Consider the following 21,419-nt stretch of genomic DNA (forward strand, 5'->3'; position numbering starts at 1 on the left):
CCATGGTAAGTCTTCAAGATTCAATCTTTATGTTTATTAATCCTTAGATCTTGAGTTTTATGCTTGTTATAGTCATGTTTATGGATTATGAGTAGAGTTTTGGAGAACTCCAAGATAAAGGTTGCAATTTTATGGTCCTTTAAGGTCACAAGAGCATTTTGTGTCATGGATATGGTCTTTGATCTCCATTTAGTGCCATGCTTGGAGTTTGGACCATAATTTCACAATTTTGACCTAAAATGATGAGAGACATGCATAAGATATGAATGTCCATAAAGTTATCATTTTTATGGTTCATAAGTGAGTATTAAGCTTTCTAGAAAGTTTGAGGCTTGGATTTAACGGATTAAGAGCTTAATGAATATGTTACTATGCCATAAACACCACGACGTGGTCAAGAGCTAACCACGATGCATTGGATGAGAAGTCCCACGACTATTTTGTAGTGAGTAGGCCACGGCCCAACCAAGGGTTTTCCATGGCATAGTGGACCATTGACTTTGTGACCAATTTGACATTTAGTCATTTTTAGTGAAAATGTGTCTTTGATCATTGATAAAGGGAAAAATGGGTTATTTATTATATGGACTCATTTAGATAGGAAGTAGGTATTATACCTTAGTTATTAAATTTGGGTTATTTATTTTGTAGTGATTTGAGGAAGACTCGATGCCACTAGCTCCGTTTTTAGATTTTATCTTGTCAGATATTCAGGTGAGTTTTTATGAACTTACTTATTATATGGACTATATGTTGTATGTGAGACCATGACAGACCCTTCGGGGGAAGTGGTCCAAGTTTAAATGACCAAGATAGACCTTTTGGGGGAAGTGGTCAAAGTTTAATGATCATGATTGACCCTTCGGAAGATGTGATAAAAGTTTGGATGATCATGACAAACCCTTTGGGGGAAGTGATTAGTCCCCGTTTGGCAGTGTCTGAGACAACCCCTTCAGGGAAATCAACCTGCTAGTGTAGGTTTGGTACCAAAAATATGTTAGGAAATTCATATGTTATGTGATAGAATGTAAGTAATATGTGATTTATTACTTGAAGTTTATATACTATTATGTATAATGCATATGATACGTTTAATGGGTGAGTATTGTGATTACTCACTAAGCCTTTGACTTTGAGTTTCTACTTTATGTTTTTTAGTTGAATTCCTTCTGGTTGGAAGAGTAAGGAGCTAGCTTAACTGGGATATTTGGACATTCTCTAAGGGACATGAAACCTAGTTTATTAATTCTATGTTACGTAATGGTTTTCAAAACAAAACTTAGTTTCTGTATTTTTACAAGGGATATGTTAATGTGACATGAAATAGTGATTTCGTAATTTGTAATGTGTAAGATTGAAACCTTTTGGTAAACCCTATGCTCTGGTTTTAAAAATTTTTAAGGTTGGATTTTTGGGATTTTACAAGTTGGTATCAGAGAAATGGTTTGAGAGAATTAAACATACTCCCTAGTGTGCTTAGACTCAAACCACTACAGATTTTCAAAATGAATTGTTTTTATAAACTAAGCTAATTAATGGGACAAATTTGAAAATATAAGTAAAGGAAAAATGCCATATGCCTCGTAGAAGATAGTGCAGATCGTCCAGTCATCGGAGCTCCACGATTAGTCAGTTATGAATATGAAAAGAATATAATGGTTTATGTGATGAAACTGACTTATGTGTTTTATGTGATGATTATATGAAATCAGTTGAAACATCTTTATGCCCAACAGTCATTTTAGAATGATATTAATAATGACATATGATCCTATAGGGTCACACGTTGTAGAAAGTTACTACTAATTGATCATTTATTAGAGTAATTTTGATTGTTATTAAATATCAACACTTATATATATAATTGGAAACACATTATTTTATGAAAATAATATTTTACTAACATATTACGAATTATTGTTTCTAGGAAATAATAACAAAAGAGAACAAAAACTAGTTATATTTATAAGGTATGAATATATACAAAAGGGAACAAAAACACATTATTTTATGAAATATTATTTTACCAACTAATGACATATGATCCTATAGGGTCACACCTTTGAAGTTTTTTTTTGATATTTTTTTTCCTATTTTGTCGCCCAACAACCGAGAGCACCTAGGTGCTCTCCCTTCTCCTCCTTTTCCTTGTGTAGTATGGAGTTTAAGGTCTTAGTTGCTTCTCCTTTGAAGGTATATTTGGTATATAATTCTAAGGCTTAAGAACAACTAATATACAAGTGAATACTAGCATGTTTTTGTGGTTGATCCTTGCTTGGTGGATCCATTATAGAGAACTTCTTTGGAGCTTCTTGTCACACTTCATCAACTTCCAATCTCCTATGAGAATCAAAGTCTTCAAAGGTTGTAAATTTTTTCCTTATATGATTGATTTAATATTTCTTAGCTTTGCAAAATGATCCTTGGTGGGTAAAATGGTTTTAGTTTATTCAAACATAAAATTGCTCTCGTTGCTAAACTCGTCGTTTTGATTGTTTATTTTAGATTATTATTGTAACACCTCAAATTTTAAACCATTTTTTTTCATTTTTAATATCCCAAAATAACGTTTCACAAACCAAGTCATCCAAAAACATAAGTGTCTAAAACAAACATCATCACAAAGTATCAGAGTATCTCAAACTGTCCTAGTAACAAATCTCCTAGCGAGTGTGTGCAATCAGACCTTTGCCTTCCCGCAGTCCTTAGAAGTACCTGAAACACATAAATCAACAACTGTAAGCACGAAGCTTAGTGAGTTCCCCAAGATACCACATACTGCACAACATAAATAACAGTTATGGGTTATCAGCAACCCTGGGTCTATCAGCAACCCCAGTAGGCAACAGCACACCCTATGGGTTATCAGCAACCCTGGAGATTATCCGCAGTCTCAGTCACACATAAACAACATAATACAAAATAACAGTAGACCCAGTTGGTCATCACAAATACAACTATTCTACCACATAGGTAGGAATAAGTGAGGAGACTCACCTGATACTGATTACAAGTAAATCTCACACCCAAACTACCGGAACTAGACTCTACCTAATTAGAGAAATTATTAACCCTAACTAATAATTAAGATCGATAACTCAAATCGCCAGTCCAAATGCCACAACTAAGTCCCCTAAGGTGAAAAAAATACAAATTTGCCTTTCCTATGGTCCAAAACCCTAAATCTCGACCAAAGGTCAAAAGTCAACGAAAGTCAACTGCCCAACGCGTACGTTGGGCATACTCTCTCTCTCTCTCTCTCTCTCTCTCTCTCTCTCTTACGCGGGTGTACTACTCGATCAACGACTAATTGGGGACGCGACTGGCTACGCAGGGTGTAGCTAGGAGTACGCCCGACGTACTCAGCCTGATCCAACTTCACCAACTTTTATGTCTTAATCCGTTAAGACACCTATCCCAACTTTAGATCTGACCATCCTAGGGTGTCGTAACCCATAAAGTCATCGAATTTAAGCCTTTCCATGGCTAGAAAGGACCCAATGCAATGAAATTTAACTTCCATCGCACTCTAAGTCACTTTACTCATGCATGGGCCATAGGAAATGATCAAGCAACCATTTTTATGAATCTACAAGTCCTAAAATGCATGAAATGACAGCTAATATTCTCTGGAGTGCTCCAAACTCATAAAGGTCCAAACTTTGGGACAAAAGCTCATAAAACTCATCCATGAAGATCAAAAAGGAAACTTATCAAGGTATAAACTTTATACTTGAATAAGATGCACAATGAGGAGTAGTTTTTGGATCTACAAGCTTGCAAGCAACACCTCCTTCTTCTCTAGCCTCCTTCTTCAACAGATATGCACTAAAACCACTTAATAAGCTCCCAAACACTCACAAGTAAGCTTAGACTCGGGATTAGGGGTTTTGAGGGAATGGTGGATAATAAGAAATATCCAAGGGACGCATAAGGTGGTTTAAATAGGGGAGACACCCTTAAAATTAGGGTTTAGAGACTGGGCTAGTATGCCTGACAAACCATACGTATGCCCAACGTACTAGTAGGGCTTTCGCGATCCTGCAACTCACGAGTACATTGCGCATATCCTTATGTACGCCCAATGTACGGGCTAAAACATGAAGCTTTTTACCCCAAGGGACCAATTATGCAACTTTGATAAAGTTAAGGGCTAAATTGATAATACCCGAATATCAGATGTTGCAATTCTCCCCCACTAGAATCAGACTTCACCCTCGAAGTCATCCTCGGGAAACAGATCAAGATAGTGTTCACGCATCTCAGACTCGGGTTCCCACGTCTACTCCGAGCCCTTCCGGTGTCGCCACTGAACTTTGACCAAGTTCACCACCTTGTTCCTTAAGGTCTTCACTTTACGATCCAAAATTGCTACAGGTCTCTCGACGTAATTGAGAAAATTGTCGACCTGCATATCCTCCAAAGGTACTAAAGTTGTCTCGTCAACTATATACTTCCTCAACTGGGAAACATGGAAGGTATCATGAATCTGTCTCAACTCCTCTGATAGCTCCAACCGGTAAGCCACCTTGTCCACCCAGGCCAGCACTCTGAACGAGCTGATAAAACTGGGGCCCAGCTTTCCCCACTTCTTGAAGCGGATAACACCGTTCCAAGGTGACACCTTTAGAAGCACCAAATTCCCCACCTAGAACTCTAGCTTTGAGCGTCGCCAATCCGCATAACTCTTTTGGCGGCTCTGGGCCGTCAGCAATCTCTGTCTAACTTGCTGTATAAGATCGTTGTCTTGAGCACTACCATCGTGCTCCCCATGACCCTCTGTACAACCTCGCCCCAACGGGAGATAGGAGTCCTAGCTCCCACCAAAGTCAATGATACAGGCACACAACATATCCACTAGCGTCTGAATAGTTCGCTCGCTTTGCCCGTCCGTTTGCGGATGATATGCAGTACTGAAGTGTAGACGGGTACCCAACTCCTCGTGAAACCTCTTCCAGAACCTGGAAGTAAAACGAACATCCCGGTCTGATAAAATCAAATTCGGCACCCCATGCCGAGCCACCACCTCTCGAACATAAATCTCAGCTAGCTTCTCTACAGAAGAGCTCTAACTAATGGCTAGAAAGTGAGCACTCTTTGTCAAACGATCCACTATCACCCAGATAACATCAACACCCCTCACTGTCCTCAACAATTTTGTAATAAAATCCATGGTGATTTGCTCCTACTTCCATAGTGGAACCTCTAAGGGTTGTAACTTGCCATGAGGGCACTGGTGCTCAGCCTTGACCTTCCGGCAGGTCAAACATCACTCTACGAACCATGCCACATCTTTCTTTATACATGGCCACCAATAACTATGCTTTAGGTCGAGATACATCTTGGTAGCCCTGGATGAATGGAAAATCTCTACTTGTGGGCCTCCTCCATCAAAATTCATCGAGCCCCACTCGCATAAGTTACCCAAAACCGCCCATGAATAGTCAAAAGCCCTCGACTGTCGATATCAAAGGCTGAAATCTGTCTGATCACCTACTTACTTTTCCAATTTTCTTCCTTTATAGCCTCCAACTACGCTTCTCTGATAATCTCTAAAACTGGGGCCATCACAGTCATCCTCATTCACACATCCCGAATCGGGTCACTAACCGCCCTCCGGCTCAAGGCGTCAGACACCATATTGGCCTTGCCCGGGTGATACAGAATCTCACAGTCGTAGTCTTTCTCTACATCCAACCACCTCATATGCCTCATGTTCAGGTTAGGATGATCCATAAGATATCTCAAGCTCTTATGGTCCATATAGATGGTACACCGAACACCATAAAGATAGTGGCGCCAAATATTGAGGGCAAAAACCACCGCCCCTAACTCCAAATCATGAGTGAGATACTTCACTTCGTGAGGCTTCAGTTGCCTAGAAGCATATGCAATCACATGCCCCCTCTGCATCAACGTAACACCCAACCCTGCAATGGATGCATCACAGTAGACTACGAAATCCTAAACTCCCTCAGGGAGGGCAAGTACCGGTGCCTCACACAATCTCTGGAAAAGAGTCTCAAATGATGCATGCTGCTCAGGCCCCCAACTGAACACAACATCCTTCCTTGTCAACCTAGTGAGAGGAACAATAATCTTGGAGAAATCTCTAATGAATCTCCTATAATATCCCACCAAACCGAGGAAGCTCCAAATCTCAGATGGAGATCTCGGTACTTCCCACTGCATCACCGCCTCTATCTTGGCTGGGTCGACCAAGATACCGTTCTGGTTGACGAGGTATCCCAGAAACTGAACCTCCCGCAACCAGAAGTCGTACTTGGAGAACTTGGCATAGAGCCTCTCCATCCTCAAAAGTCCAAGAAACTCGCGCAAATGCTCTTCATGCTGCTCTCGGGTCTTCGAATAGACTAGAAAGTCATCAGTGAAGACGATCACCGATCGATCCAACATGGTCCTGCACACCCAGTTCATGAGATCCATGAACGCCGCCGGTGCGTTGGTGAGCCCAAAAGGCATCACCACGAACTCGTAATGCCCATAGAGAGTTCAGAAGGCCGTCTTCTGAATATCCTCCTCTCGCCCTCATCTAATGGTAGCCGGACCTCAAATCGATCTTGGAAAACCAAGATGCCCCCTACAGCTGGTCGAAGAGATCATCAATCCTCGACAATGGATAACGGTTTTTCACCGTCAACTTGTTCAATTCCTAGTAATCGATGCACATCCGGTGTGAACCATCCTTCTTTCTGACAAAAAGGATCAGAGCTCCCCAAGGAGAACTGCTCGGCCGAATAAACCATTTTCCTAACAGCTCCTGAAGCTAAGAGGATAAATCCTGCATCTCAGGAAGTGCTAGACGGTAAGGTGCTTTGGCAATCGTCACCGCACCCGGAATCAGATCGATCTGAAACTCCACCTGCCTCGCAGGAGGTAAACCCGGTAAATCCTTGGGAAAAACATCGGGAAAATCACATACAACAGGATCATCATAAATGGAAGTCGACCCCTTCTCCTCAACCCGATTATCCACTACATATGCCAGATAACTCGTATACCCATGCTGCAAACTCTGTCTCGCCCTGGCGGCAGAACAAAAATTTGATCCCGACTAGTACCCTCACCATAAATAGTCAGCACTCCCCCACTAGGGGCTCGAACAGTCACCATCTGATGCTCACAGTCAATCAAAGCCCAAAACCGGCTCAACCAATCCATTCCCATGATCATACATACATATCCCATTGCAATAGGGATAAGATCTATTGGGTAACCAACATCGAAGATCTCTAACACACAACCCCGGTAGATATCAGTAGCAGAGACCAGATGATCATTAGGTATAGAGACTCTCAAGGGCCTGCTCAAAGTCTCTCGCATAATACTAAAACCCCGACAAAAAGATGATGACACAAAAGATCGACTCGCACTCGAGTCAAACAGCACAAGCGTATGTATAAAATTCACAAGAAAAGTACCTACATAATCAATAATATAAGCAACATAAATAAATCAACAGAATAATAAAGAACACATACAATCCATGACGTCTAGAGTTGCTTGGGCCTCCTCTGCTGTCAACTGAAATGCTTTCCCTCGAGCCCTCGGTGCCTCGGCCTTCCCTTGCCGGCTATCAGTAATATGCAGGGTCACGGGGACGGAGTCTGAACCGCCCTAGATGCAAGTTGAGGACACTCGTCCCTCATATGTCCTGTTTGGTTGCAATTGAAGTAAACCTGAAATCCCTTGGGGCAATCCCTGGCCAAATGCCCCTCCTTGCCACAAAGGTAGCAAGTCGTCCCCGACCGATAGGGCCCCTCATGTCCCTTGTCGCACTTTCCGCAAGTGCGGCCCTTCTAGCCTCCAGCTCTCTGGTAAGCGGACTTGGACCGCGTAGTCTCCGGCTACGACGGTACTGGCCTCCTATATCTCACCTGGGTCTCCCTCTCTTCCCTAGCCTGGGTCTCCAACTCAATCTCTTTCCTCCTAGAATTCGTCTGTAGCTCAACCAATGTCCGATATGTAGTGTTCGCCACAAACTCACAGATATCCCTCCTTAGAATACTCAAATACCGACTCACGCATGCCTGCTCAGTAGAAACGTGCTCAGGGCAGAAAAAGTCCTTCTCATGAAACATTCGGGTGATCTCAGTCACCGTCTTTGTCTTTTGCTTGAGAGATGGGAACTCCTGGGCCAACCTCTCCCTCTCCACCACTGGAACAAACTTATCTCTGAACATATCAGTAAAACTATCCTAGGTCACCACAGAACGCTCTACAATAGTATAATCAACTATCACAGACTTCTACCAATCCTTCGCTCCCAAGCGAAGCAGGTTCAGTGCGAAACGAATTCTCACATTCTCCGGATAGGAGAAAGTGTAAAAATATCCCTCAACATCAGAGATCCATCTCATAAAAGAAATCGGATCTTGGGTCCCATCAAAATCGGGTGGCTTCGTGTTGTTGAACTCTCGGTACCACAATGAATCACCCCCTACGGTCTCGTAGCAGCAACAACTGTAGTGGATGCGAGAGTAGCAGCCTCAGTGACGGCGGCCTAACACTCATCAAAAGTCTCAATCAGCGTGGTCTTGATAGACCCAAACATCTCTAGAATATCCCCTCTGATTGCTGCGGCCACCTTGGTGGTAACAATCCTACGAATCTCATCATCACCGACACTCGGCCTCTCGGGGTCGCTGGAGCCTGAACCTCAGGTAACCAACATACTGAAACACACAAGAAAAACCATCAAAAATCAGGCTACAACGCATACACCAACACTCACACACTACTACAAGTTCCTTAGTTCCTTAAGATTCCTTCTTGAGCCGCGTACGGATCCAATGCTTTTAGTAGTACAAGCCCAATACTACCTTCCACACCAACTCATATTTGTCTCAAGTCATCCTCTCAAGACCCTAAGTCACAAGAACTCTATTTACTCAGATCAGCTATAGACTCGCCCTGCTGGTTTCTTAGAACCACGACTAAGCATCTAGACACTAACTCTAGACTGCTCCCCAGCACTTCTCCACCTCACTAGATCTCCATTGTCCTCTCCATTTGGTTTGCGCATGCCAATTGTACACAATATGAGACTCGATAGACATTCGAATAAATGATTCTACCTCAAATCCACAACCAAACATGTAATAGGAAGAAAGGCTAAATGAGGCATTCTAAGGCTATAAAATCCTAACTATGTACAATTATATAGCATACACTAAGAAAATAGCAATGATAGATTCAATCTCATAAGAATGAACTCCTAGGCTAAAGGCATCACAAATCAGGCAACACTATCACACCATTCCTGAAGGATCCTTAGCCTACCACAATCTAGCATGCAATTCTATCAACTCATAAAATATCAGCTCTACACTACTCATATTATAAATTAAGATATTTTGTGAAACTATCGCTCGAGCTCTGGTTGATTCTACACACTGCTTCAATGGGTTTTTCTCCTATAAAGTCTTCATTTCTTTGATAAGTTTTTTATAAAAACCTTCAGATCCTTAGTTTTGAGTTTGGAATTACCCTGAGGTTCATCCAAATCCCTCAAACCAGGGCTCTGATACCAAATTGTAACACCTCAAATTTTAAACAAAATTTATTCATTTTAAATTTCCCAAAATAACATTTCACAAACCAAGTCATCCAAAAACATAAGTGTCTAAAAAAACATCATCACAAAATATCAGAGTATCTCAAACTATCCTAATAACAAATCTCCCAGCGAGTGTGTACAATCAGAACTTCACCTTCCCGTGGTCCTCGGAAGTACCTGAAACACGTAAATCAACAAACGTAAGCACGAATCTTAGTGAGTTCCCTAAGATATCATATAATTCAAAGCATAAATAACCACTATGGGTTATCAGCAACTCGGGAGACTATCAGCAGCCCGTGTGGGCCACAACACGCCTTACGGGTTATCAGCAACCCTGGAGACTATCCGCAGTCTCAGTCATACATAAACAACATAATACAAAATAACAGTAGACCCAACTGGTCATCACAAATACAACTATTCTACCACATAGTTAGGAATAAGTGATGAGACTCACCTGAAACTGATGACAACTTAATCTTACACCCGAACTGCCGGAACTAGACTTTGCCTAATCAGCGAAATAATTAAACCTAATTAAAAATTAAGATCCATAACTCAACTCATGAGTCCAAATCCCATAACTAAGTCCCCTAAGGGAAAAAAGACCATTTTGTCCTTCCCATGGTCCAAAACCCTAAATATTGACCAAAGATCAAAGTTCAACGAAAGTCAACTGCCCAGCGCGTACGTTGGGCGTACTCTCTCTTACGTGGAGCGAACTACTCGATCAACGACCAATCAGGGACGAGACTGGAAACACGGGGCGTAACCAGAAGTACACCCGGTGTACTCCGCCTGATCCAACTTCACCAACTTTTATGCCTTAATCTGTTAAGAGACCTATCCGAACTTCAGATCTGACCATCCTAGGGTGTCTTAACCCATAAAGTTATCACTTTTAAGCCTTTGCATGGCTAGAAAGGACCCAATGCAACAAACTTTAACTTCCATCACACACTAAGTCACTTTACTCATGCATGGGCCATAGCAAATGATCAAGCAACCATTTTTTATGAATCTACAAGTCCTAAAATGCATGAAAAGATAACTAATATTATCAGGAGTGCTCCAAACTAATAAAGGTCCAAACTTTGGGGAAAAAGCTCATAAAACTCATCCATGAAGATCAAAAAGGAAACTCATCAAGGTATAAACTTTATACTTGGAAAAGATGCACAATGAGGAGTAGTTTCTGGATCAACAAGCTTGCAAGCAACACCTCCTTCTTCTCTAGCCTCCTTCTTCAACAAATATGCACTAAAACCACTTAATAAGCTCCCAAACTCTCACAAGTAAGCTTAGACTTAAGATTAGGGTTTTTGAGGGAATGGTGGCTGATAAGAAATGTCCAAGGGAGGCATAAGGTTGTTTAAATAGGGGAGGAACCCTTAAAAATAGGGTTTAGAGATTGGGCTAGTATTCCCGATATACCACACATACGCCCAACGTACTTGCAGGGTTCCACGATCCTGTAACTCATGAGTACGTTGCGCACACCCTCATGTACACCCAACGTACGGGCTAAAACGCGAAGCTTTTTACCACAAGGGACCAATTATGAAACTTTGATAAATTTAAGGGCTAAAATGATAATACATGAATATCGAGTGTTACAATTATTTTATAAAACCCAACATTAGTATGTGCTTATATTTCAGGGCATGATTGGTTCCACCTAGGTAGCTTGTAGCTTGTATTCCATGATTACGCATTCTAGTAGATGAACGGTGGATCCTTTCAGAGGTGGTATACTAGAATTGTCTGTTAGATTAACTGCTTGACTATTGGTGAAATCTGTATCAATATTAATTAACTGTTCAACGAATACACTAGGATTACATTCCCTTAAAACTAAATAGTCTTAGATTGTTTGGTTTAGCCTTATTACACAACTTTTGTTTGAGTTCAACCGTAGTAGCGCATGATCTCTCAGTCGAATAATTGCTTAATTCTAGTAGTATGTAGTTAGTATTCGCAAGTTAGTTAATCGATAATGATAGAATTTTCTTCCATAGTAGAATAATAGGATGAGGTGTGATTCCTAGTGACCTATGAAAATTGTTAGAATATGCTAGTATGGGAAGACGTGTGTGTAGAATCGTAGAAGGAGAGTCTAGGAAGATTAGTGGGGTGTACTCATGTAAGCACATGTATATATGGTTAGAACATTTGATTATAGTAGTGAATAATGACTTGGGAACATTGAGACAATTCTTAGGATGAGGACGGATAGTGTGGAAGGTAGTATCGGCCCATACTAACAGAAGCACATGATTCGTACGGAGATCAGGAAGGGTCAAAGAGGTTACTGAGGAGCTGGTAGATGATTGATAGTGTTGTATAAAACTATAGTTTATTTGTAGAATGTTTCCGTCTCAATCAACCTCATTGTTATGATTCGCTTGAATGAGGACGACTCTGGTTTTGGTTCAAATCTAAGTGGCCCTTTATGGCTTGGGCCTGAGTGTTGTAGGCGTGCACAAGTTATTTGAGTATGAGGTCATGTGGACCTAGTTTGATATAGCATCAGCTTCGCGAGACTCAAGGAAGTAGAGAATATAATGATCAACATGATGTTTTCAGCTAATGTATGGGACGGTTAGTTGAAGGATTGAGATGTCTCTTGCTATGACATAGTCAATGTGTTTTAGAAAGGAAGAAGTCAAACTCTTATCAATCAGTTTTCAAATAAAGGAAAATGCGTTTCTTTTGATAGTTCTACCTTATCAAGGTGAGGTACGACAAGAATTAATGGGCTTGTTCAGTTTGCAAACCACCGACCACGAAGGGGTTCTGGATTGTTGATGTTTCTATGAGATCAGGAAACCATTGTTGTTACAACAACTATGGGTAGACTCGCAGATGAGTTTCTTGTACTTACCGCTCAAGACATTCTGAATGTAATAACGAGGATACTTATAACCATGACTGTCAATAAGGTAGGAAAGGAGTACAAATTTTTCTATAATAAGATGAATTGAACCAATGGTGATTATCTTTGTTGAATAGGAAGGATGGTGTGGAACCTAACACCCGTTGGGGCGGCCGATGTGTTTGTTATATTACGGTGTTCAGTTATTTTCGGTTGATGCTCAGATTATGTTGTGTAAATCGAATAACTCTGATATAGTCTTGGTTGTTTGTGGGCGAGTGGTGCGACCATTAATTGATTAGCAAGATTTTCATGATTTTTTTCGGAGCATTGAATCATTGGAATAGTAATAAGTTCTTTCAGTTATCAGAAGACCTTACTGAATTGAATTACATAGGCTTAGAATCGGCTTAGCTTTATTGCATGTTCTCATCTGATAGGGTTCTAGGGCGGAGCTAACTACTTGAAGGACTATATGTTTCTATATTAGGCATAGTCTTTGTGAACCAAGGATGTCACACCCCCAGCCGCCGACAAAAACGCCGAGGTGCACGACGTAAATCAGTGATCAAAGTTGTTGAACATACATTGAATAGTACGAGTATAATCTTCTATTATTACCGAAATAGAAATTACATTGACAATGACTAATGTTAAATCGTGACACACGTATAACAATCCGACATTTACAAAGGTATAATATAAATAACAGAGAGTTTTCTGAGCGAACACTTCCAACCTGCTAAATAACTTGAGAATACATGCATTAAGATACGCCAACAAAATTGTTGGTGAGTTCTATAGGTTTGACACAATATTTTTATAACCAAAAATGTTTTATAAAATTTGTTTGGTTGTCCAACTTTTATAAATACGTACTTTTCTATCGAAAGTATAAAATAATTGAGTTATTAAAATGTATTTGGACTCATTCATAAATTCCATTTGTTCAAATCCAAAAGTACAAAATTAGGCAAAATACACATAAGTAAAAGAGACTTATATCAAATTTTATGGTTCTCATGACCAAAATGCTTTTATATATAAGGATTTTGAATACCAATTTATATAAAATAAAGTCATATCATTCTTTATGAAAACATTAAATAGCCAACTTTACTATTGAAACCTTATACAAGCATTTGTATAATTTATATGAAAAACTCATAAGTTTGGAATTTATAAACTATGTAAAATCGTGTCGTGTCTTTATAATGAAATATATTTTCATGTAAAGAGTTAAGTACAAAAATGAGAAATTTTATCCTTTTCAAGACATAAAAATGACCATTTTCCACCTTAAGAGTTTCATTCCAGGACTGCATAAATCATATGAAAACCATTATACGATGAGTTTACGAGTGCCAAATTTCGTATCTTAATCATTATAATTGGTTATTATATTAGTTAGTTTGAGAACCAACAGAAGATCAGTAAGGTAAATCCTTTTTACTATCATTAATTCTTATCCAATTCGTGGAGTAATTGATCCATGTATGGATACTATTCCGATTCCATACAAGGTTGAGATAATTATGGGATTTTATAGTGAACTCATAACCGAACTCGTGACACTACACTTTTTTTTGCACCGGCTCCATAATAGGGCATGATAAAGTCATTCACCTCGTTATAGCACATGTTCATGGAAACTGAACGTCATCGCCTAAATTCGTCTCATTAGACGTTAGTTGTAGCTATCAACACCAGGCGGGCGTTCGAACCGTATAAGATCAATAGTATGATATTTATACCTGTCGTTAGTCGTTCTTTGCGGATTAACGGTTATGAAAATAGAGGGATTTCACCAAGACACATAGTCTTAGTATACCCAAAACATAGCCCAAATGGCTTAGGAAACGAACCTAACTCATATGGCTTTAGAAACAATATGACACCTACACGGAGACCCTGGAGTGTTGGATCCTAACAATGTGTCTAACATCCTAGTCCTAATCTTCATGTTATAATATTGTTGAATATTTATGATTCTGTTGTTTAGGAATAATATTTGATTGAAGTCTTTTAGTATTTGAGATATGTAAGACTTAATGGATTTCTAAATTTCTATTGTATGTGTTGAGTTCATGTGTTGTGCCATTGGGCCTTAGTAGTTTGGTCCATTATGTGCTCTCGGTTTGGGCCTGTCCAACCGTGTTAATCTTTCTAGGGTTTAGTATATAAGGTGCATGCATGCATCCTTGTCATAAACGCTTTTCATTATTATCATATTAATTGTACTGTAAACCCTAGCACACCTCTACAGTGGAAGTTCTTAATCGAGCTCTTCTGAGGTGTGACTATATCTTAATCATTCGACATACGGTTGATTCATTGTGTGTTCTAGTGTTTGTTATTCTTATTGATTTACCTGTTAAAGATCTAATCGATCTAAAGAGTATTCAACTCATCAATTGGTATCAGAGCAGGAGACTGTGTAATCCATACGCATCTCTTCTGTTACATATAATAATTCTACAACCATTCTTCACCTCACTTCTTTCTGGTGCATTTTTACATGCCCCCTGCAAGCAACATTCACACACACACACACATATGAAGTTAATTAGTAATAATAAAATATAATCAATAAATAATGTGTGAAAATAGCAATGTACTTGCGTTACTTCCAAAGATTTCCAGTAAACAAAATATAAAGAAAAGAAAAAGAATCATCTTTTTCTCTAACATGTGTAAAATTGAAAGTAAGTTTGATTTTTTTCCTTGTCAATGTCATACTTGTAAAAGTAATAAACCATGGGACTAACAATAAAAAAAACCAAAATTTGTGTGTGTGTGTGTGTGTGTGTGTCTTGTTAGAAGTTGTTGGGGGAAGCGGAGGTGAAGGGGCAAGGGCAGTATTGTCATTTGACTCATACAAATCTTATGTCAACTTGTGTATAGCTTTATAAACGGTTGAGTTTGTATCTTTTTCTCCAATGTCGCAAGAAAGGATTATGGAGGCTGCAAAAGTAAAAACCGGTAAAGTACTGAAATACCCATATATGAAGTTTCATTAATGTTTAGAAATGATGAGTGAGAGTAGAGATGATTAAAAATTGGAACACACGATTTACCTTGCTAAGAATTCGGAAAAAATTATAGCGAGTTCCAGTCCTCTGCAAAGGTCATAGTGTTCTGGCCTGCATATGAAATTTGTTTTCAACAAAAAAAATAAAAAAATAAAAAATAAAATAGATGTGACCCCGACTCTTTTATGTAAATCCAATGTTTTAATGGGTTCATGTCTTGGAATCTAAAAGAGGCGACACAAATAAATATCAGTTAATGGTTAACTGGTTATCACAATAAAATAAGTAGACAACCCACATGCAACATGAATAAGCATCACCTTATCAATAAGGTTGGTAATTTCATCAATTACTGCATAACAAAATTTTAAAGCTTTCTTTGAGTACCTAAAAACAAATAACTATAAGTTTTTTATATAATTTGTAGCTAATGAATACAAAAGGTGTCTTACCTGTTGTAATGTAGCCTTCCATCTCCTATTACTTAAAGTTTTCCCAACTTGAAACAGTTAGGTCAGTCCAAAAAGTAACGTCTGCCAAAGTTGTACCTGGGATTCAAAAACAAAAACCAATGTTTCATTCTTTGATTTGTTTGTTTGAGTAAATCTAATAAACCAATAGATTCTAGAACCGTCATTCTTCATTGACGTAGTTCTTCGACTTCGATCATACCCTAACTTTGTTTACTAGTATGATCTTGAACAGGTTTCAAAACAAAATCATCATGTCTCTTGACGATTCACAAACGAACCCAATCAACATCTCCAACAGTATCGGATCAACCACCAGGATTCCTATCCTATATACTCAAGATTATGAAGTTTGGACGCATCACTTTGAAGACTATGTGATTGGTTAAGAAGATAATGGATACTTAATCTGGGAAGCGATTATTATAGGTCCATTTGTTCACTCTGGCACAAACAGAACAATCAAGACGCAAAAGGAGTACAACCAACTCATGGTTGATGTAAAGGATGTTCCTCAAGACGAAAAGGAAAAGCTTGTGAGCAACATTAAAGCACTAAGAATGATCAGATTCGCCCTATAATATGACACATTCCGGTTGGTCAGTTCATGCATGACGGCAAAAGAGATATGGGTTAGATTGAAGGAGTTATATTCCACCGATGAGGATCTTGAGCATTCTATCCAAACTTTACTGCTTTCAGAGTTTGGAGACTTCAAGCAAAAACCAGAAGAGAAGCTCATTCAAGCCTTTGATCGTTTTAATCATCTTCGCAGCAAAATGATAAAGCATGACATAGAAAGGAAGGTAATTGAGCAAAAGGTCACATTCATGAATGGCCTAAGAACCGAATGGATGGCGGTGGTGTCTACAGTAAAAGCTCATGAACAATTCAAAGCTTACTCCTTGGCGAAGCTAGTGGGGATTCTAAAATCACACGAAAGTGCAGTAACCAAAGAAACGAATGTGGTTTCAAGCATGGGATCTTTAGCTCTCATATCAAAAGGAAAGAACGTGGCTGAAGAAGAAGAGGATTTAGATTTGTCAGAATTTGATCTAACCAATGAAGAATATGCTCTGATGGTCTCTAATCCAAAGAAGTTCGTGCGTAGAAAGTTTCCTATCTCCAAGAACCGAAACTGGCAAGGAAGCTACAGTTCGGATAAAGCAAAGGAGGAACCGAAGAACTCTCCTCATCATGAAGAACCGAAGAAGGATAGTAAGCTTGTTGGTGGCTCTGGATTTGATTGTCACTTCTGCAAAGGCAAAAATCACTTTGCCAAAGATTGTGTCTTGAGAAAGATGTCAGAAAAGAACGAGACTGAAGATGATGAAGCCTACTACCTGCGAAAGCTAGAAGAAATAAAGAAGAAGAAAGCTGCTGCTAACAACACTATGAATTCCTTAATTGTGCAGAAAAATCTCGTGGACGATGAGTTTGGTGGTGTGGAAGTCTGGTCTACAGACTCTGAGGACGAAGAAGTTCGTAAGCCCACACATGGCAGGGCTTTCGTGGCGAAAGAAGCTAAAAATGAAGGTACAGGGAAGTGCTTGATGGTGACTGCCGGAGTGTCACAGATGAGAGGCTATAATACTGATGGGAGTTGTGATGAAGCAAGGGAGCGAGAAGACAGATGCTTCGCTACCAAACCAGTTGGCGAGCAGATCAACGAATGCGACCAGTTGATCAAGAAGGTACAATCAATTCTCGAATCATTAAAAATCCTTGTCACAAACTATGAAAAAGAACTGAACGAATTAAAATCTAAAATTTCTAGTTTAAGTGGTAGTTTAACACAGAATCGCTTAACAAACTCTAACCTAACTGATCAACTCAGCAGGGTGTCTTCGAAGAGTGAGGAGAGACGGATCTGGATAGAGTAAAAGGAGAACGAGTTAGTTAGGATTAAGGATGAGACAATTTATTTGCAAAGGGATAATTTAAAGCTTTTAAAACAGAGAAATGTTTTGTGTTTAATTGCTAAACGTTTATATTAGAATATTACCCAATTGCATCTGAATTGTGAAATAGGCAAGAAAATTCATAGTATGATTCTGCCCTTCCTTGAATTTAAGGAGGATGAAATTGATGCTGATGTATATAACTGTGAAACTGTTGTATCTTCTGATGAAATTTCTCCAGCATACAGAATTGGTCTTGATAAAATCAAGTCCTTCATCAAGTCCAAAGACCATAAGGACATGCTTAAGAACCTTTTGGACGAAAATGACAAATTAAAAATTAAAACTGAAACCATGCAGAAGTTTGACTCGTTGAATGCCAAGTTAAGTTCGGAAAACAAAATTGATGTTGAAAATACTTCTGAATTTAATGAGGATGAAGATATGAGTGAAATATCCGTAGAATGAGGTGGACTATTCTGAATTTGTTAAAAGCGAACCCGAACCTATCAAAAATCTCATTTCTGAAAATTCCGTTGAGTTCGCTCGTTTATCCCAAAATGAGTCCAAAATTCTGAAAGAAAAGGGTGTGGTATATCAAAAGGTTCAAACCACACCAAATCAGGTTTATGCAGTTACAGGAGTCACACAACAAGAAACAGCCTAGCTGACAGCAATAGTAAACGAGGACAATGCTGAAGGCTGTGAGGAGCATTTATGGTCAGCTCCAATCGACAATGCTGATGAAACGGTTGGTCTGTCTGAGAAGACATCATGGAGGGTCAAAGGCAGATATGTGTCAGAACCACTCAACAAGCCTACACATTTTGATGTGCCAAGCACAAGTGGTACCAAAAAGATTTCAAGAGAACCAGTCAAGGCGACAAGCAAAACCTCCTCACTAAAGAGCGAAACTCGTGATGAAAGACCGAAACCCAAAGTTAATATCCATAAAACTCCAAAGCAGTGGTCAGAGCAGAAACATCAACGTAATAGGAGATATAAGAAGAATCTCTCTGAAAGGAAGCAGTTTTGGAAGTCCCAAAACCCTAATTATGTTCACTCAGAAAAATATTCACTCCTTACAGAAGAAGCAAAATCAAAGCGTAACTCTACTCCTTGTACTCAATGCCATTCCTGCAGTCAAGCGAACCGAAAGAGTAGTTTCGGCTCCCAAAATGGAAGCAAACGAAACCAAAAGAGTGGTTTCGGTTCTCCATCTTCAGACGAAAAGAACCTATAGCTAGGTTTCGCTCCTAAAACTCATCCCTCTCACTCAAAGCAAAATCCAAAAGTGGATATAAAGGGAAAAGGGAAGCTAGTCTCGGAAGATGAAAAGAAGACAAAGAAAAGGTCTGCTAACTCAAGGAAACAGAACCAAAAGTTTGTGAACAATAAGAACACAATTCCAAAGTCTGAAGTTAAAGAAACAAAAGCTAACAAAATCAAAGTTTTCACAATTAAAAGAAAAGATGAAACCACCTTAATAAAACGAACTTTTTTGGTTGATTCTTCTCTTACTATTCCCTGTTCTGTAAAAGGCTCACAAGGACCCACAAAACTTTGGGTTCCTAAATCTGCTTAATTTTTGCAGGTTATTCGTGATGAGCAATTTGATGATGAATGGTATATTGACAGTGGCTGCTCACGTCACATGACAGGGAGAAGGGAAGAGCTACGGGAGTTTCGGGCTCTAAAGGATGGTGGATGTGTCAAGTATGGAAACAATTCTTTTGGAACAATAAAAGGCTATGGAATGATCACAAATGGAGATTTCTCGATCAGAAAGGTGGCATATGTAGAAGGCTTACAACACAATCTCATCAGTGTCTCGCAACTGGTGGTGGGAACAGGACTGAAGGTTTCATTCGATGATGAAGGGTCAGGAATAATAGAAAAGAAGACCAAGAATGTTCTGCTGAAATCTCAAAGAAAAGGTGAAATTTATCCATTGAACTTTAATCCAATACGAGGGAAGCCATCTGTATGCCTACTAACGAAAGCACATTCTAACGAAAGTTGGCTATGGCACCGAAGGCTCTCGCACCTCAACTTCAAAGACATCAACAAGCTAGTTGTTGGTGATCATGTGCGAGGACTTCCACTTCTCAAGTTTGACAAGGAACATTTGTGTGCTGCATGTGAAATGGGAAAGCAAAGCAGGAAAAGTCATCCAACTCGCGTTAACACAAAGATCATCGAACTGCTTGAGCTCCTACATATTGATCTGTGTGGACCTTCGGCTATTGAAAGCATCGGTGGTAACAAATATATACTTGTCATAGTTGATGATTTTTCTCGTTTCACCAGGGTTTTCTTTCTTAAACAGAAATCAGAAGCAACGCCCAAGCTCAAAGTCTTTATAAAGCAAGTAGAGCTTCAACTGCGAAAGATGGTTAGAAACATTCGCATCGACAATGGGTTGGAATTCAAAAACCAAGTGTTTGAAGAATTTCTTGCTGAAAAGGGAGTGTCTCACAATTTCTCTGCTCCCTATACTCCACAACAAAAGGGGGTCGTTGAAAGGCGAAACCGCTCGTTGTGTAAAGCAGTCCGAACCATGCTGAGCTTCGCTTCGTTGCCCCTGTATTTCTGGGCTGATGCTATTGCCGCTGCTTGCTACACCCAGAACCGGTCTTTACTCAACAAGCGATTCACAATAGCTCCTTATGAAATTCTAAACAACCGCAAGCCTAACGTCAAGTTTTTCCATGTGTTCAGTTCAAGATGCTTTATCTTTAATTCTAAAGAGAACCGAAACAAGTTTGATGTGAAGGCAGACGAAGGAATTTTTCTTGGGTATTCGTTTACTTCAAAAGCATACAGGGTTCTGAATAAACGCTCAAAGAAAATTGAAGAAACATATTACGTGTCGTTTGATGATAACTACGTGAAGAAACTCACATCAAGCAAAGAACCAATGCATGAAATCTTTCCTCAAACTGGTCAAGTCTCGATTCCCATTTCCAACTTATTTGAAGAATATGTGAAGCTCTTTGATGAACCAAAGACTGCTATTCTCTCTGAAGCGAAAGCGGCTGACAATGAAGTAGATAATCTGAAGAAGGTAATTGACGAAGCTGCTAAAATCATGGAAAGCGAACCTTCAAGTTCAAGTGGATCTCAAGAATCTGCAAAATCTCAAAAGCCAAGTGAATCTTCCCATTCTACTATCCAGGGGGAGAATCCATCAACTACCATACCCAATGAACGTCCAATCGAGGGGGAGAATTCTGAGCCTGAAGCCGAAACTATTTCATCATTCGAGGGGGAGAATTCTGAACCAGATGTTGAGTTTGTTTCGTCATTCGAGGGGGAGAAAAACAGTACAAATGACGAAGATTCTCAATCAGAATTAGAGGAAGAAATAAATGCTGAACTGGATCCTGCCTATGATCCAAACTACCCTCCTCTCACAAAATGGACAAAAGATCATCCAAAGACTCAAGTAATCGGTGAAACATCAGGTGGCGTTCTTACTCGGTCTCAATTAAAAGCGAAGCAAACAACTCTGTTCTCTCAAGTAGAATTTTGCATGTTCAATTCATTCGTCTCGAA

At 39.5% G+C, this 21,419-nt stretch overlaps 1 protein-coding gene across 1 annotated transcript; it reads left to right on the forward strand.

The window, feature by feature from the left end:
• Positions 1–16,236: 16,236 nt before the first annotated feature.
• On the forward strand, positions 16,237–17,887 carry LOC145134698 (uncharacterized). Its single transcript, XM_079069544.1, has 2 exons — positions 16,237–17,654; positions 17,801–17,887. Exons 1-2 carry the CDS (start codon positions 16,572–16,574, stop codon positions 17,816–17,818), a joined length of 1,101 nt encoding a protein of 366 aa, XP_078925670.1. The 5' UTR covers positions 16,237–16,571; the 3' UTR covers positions 17,819–17,887.
• Positions 17,888–21,419: the final 3,532 nt, after the last annotated feature.

Source organism: Lactuca virosa, chromosome 8, assembly GCF_052849685.1.
Source record: "Lactuca virosa cultivar CGN04683 chromosome 8, Lactuca_virosa_CGN04683_v6, whole genome shotgun sequence".
Classification (NCBI taxonomy): Eukaryota; Viridiplantae; Streptophyta; class Magnoliopsida; order Asterales; family Asteraceae; genus Lactuca; species Lactuca virosa.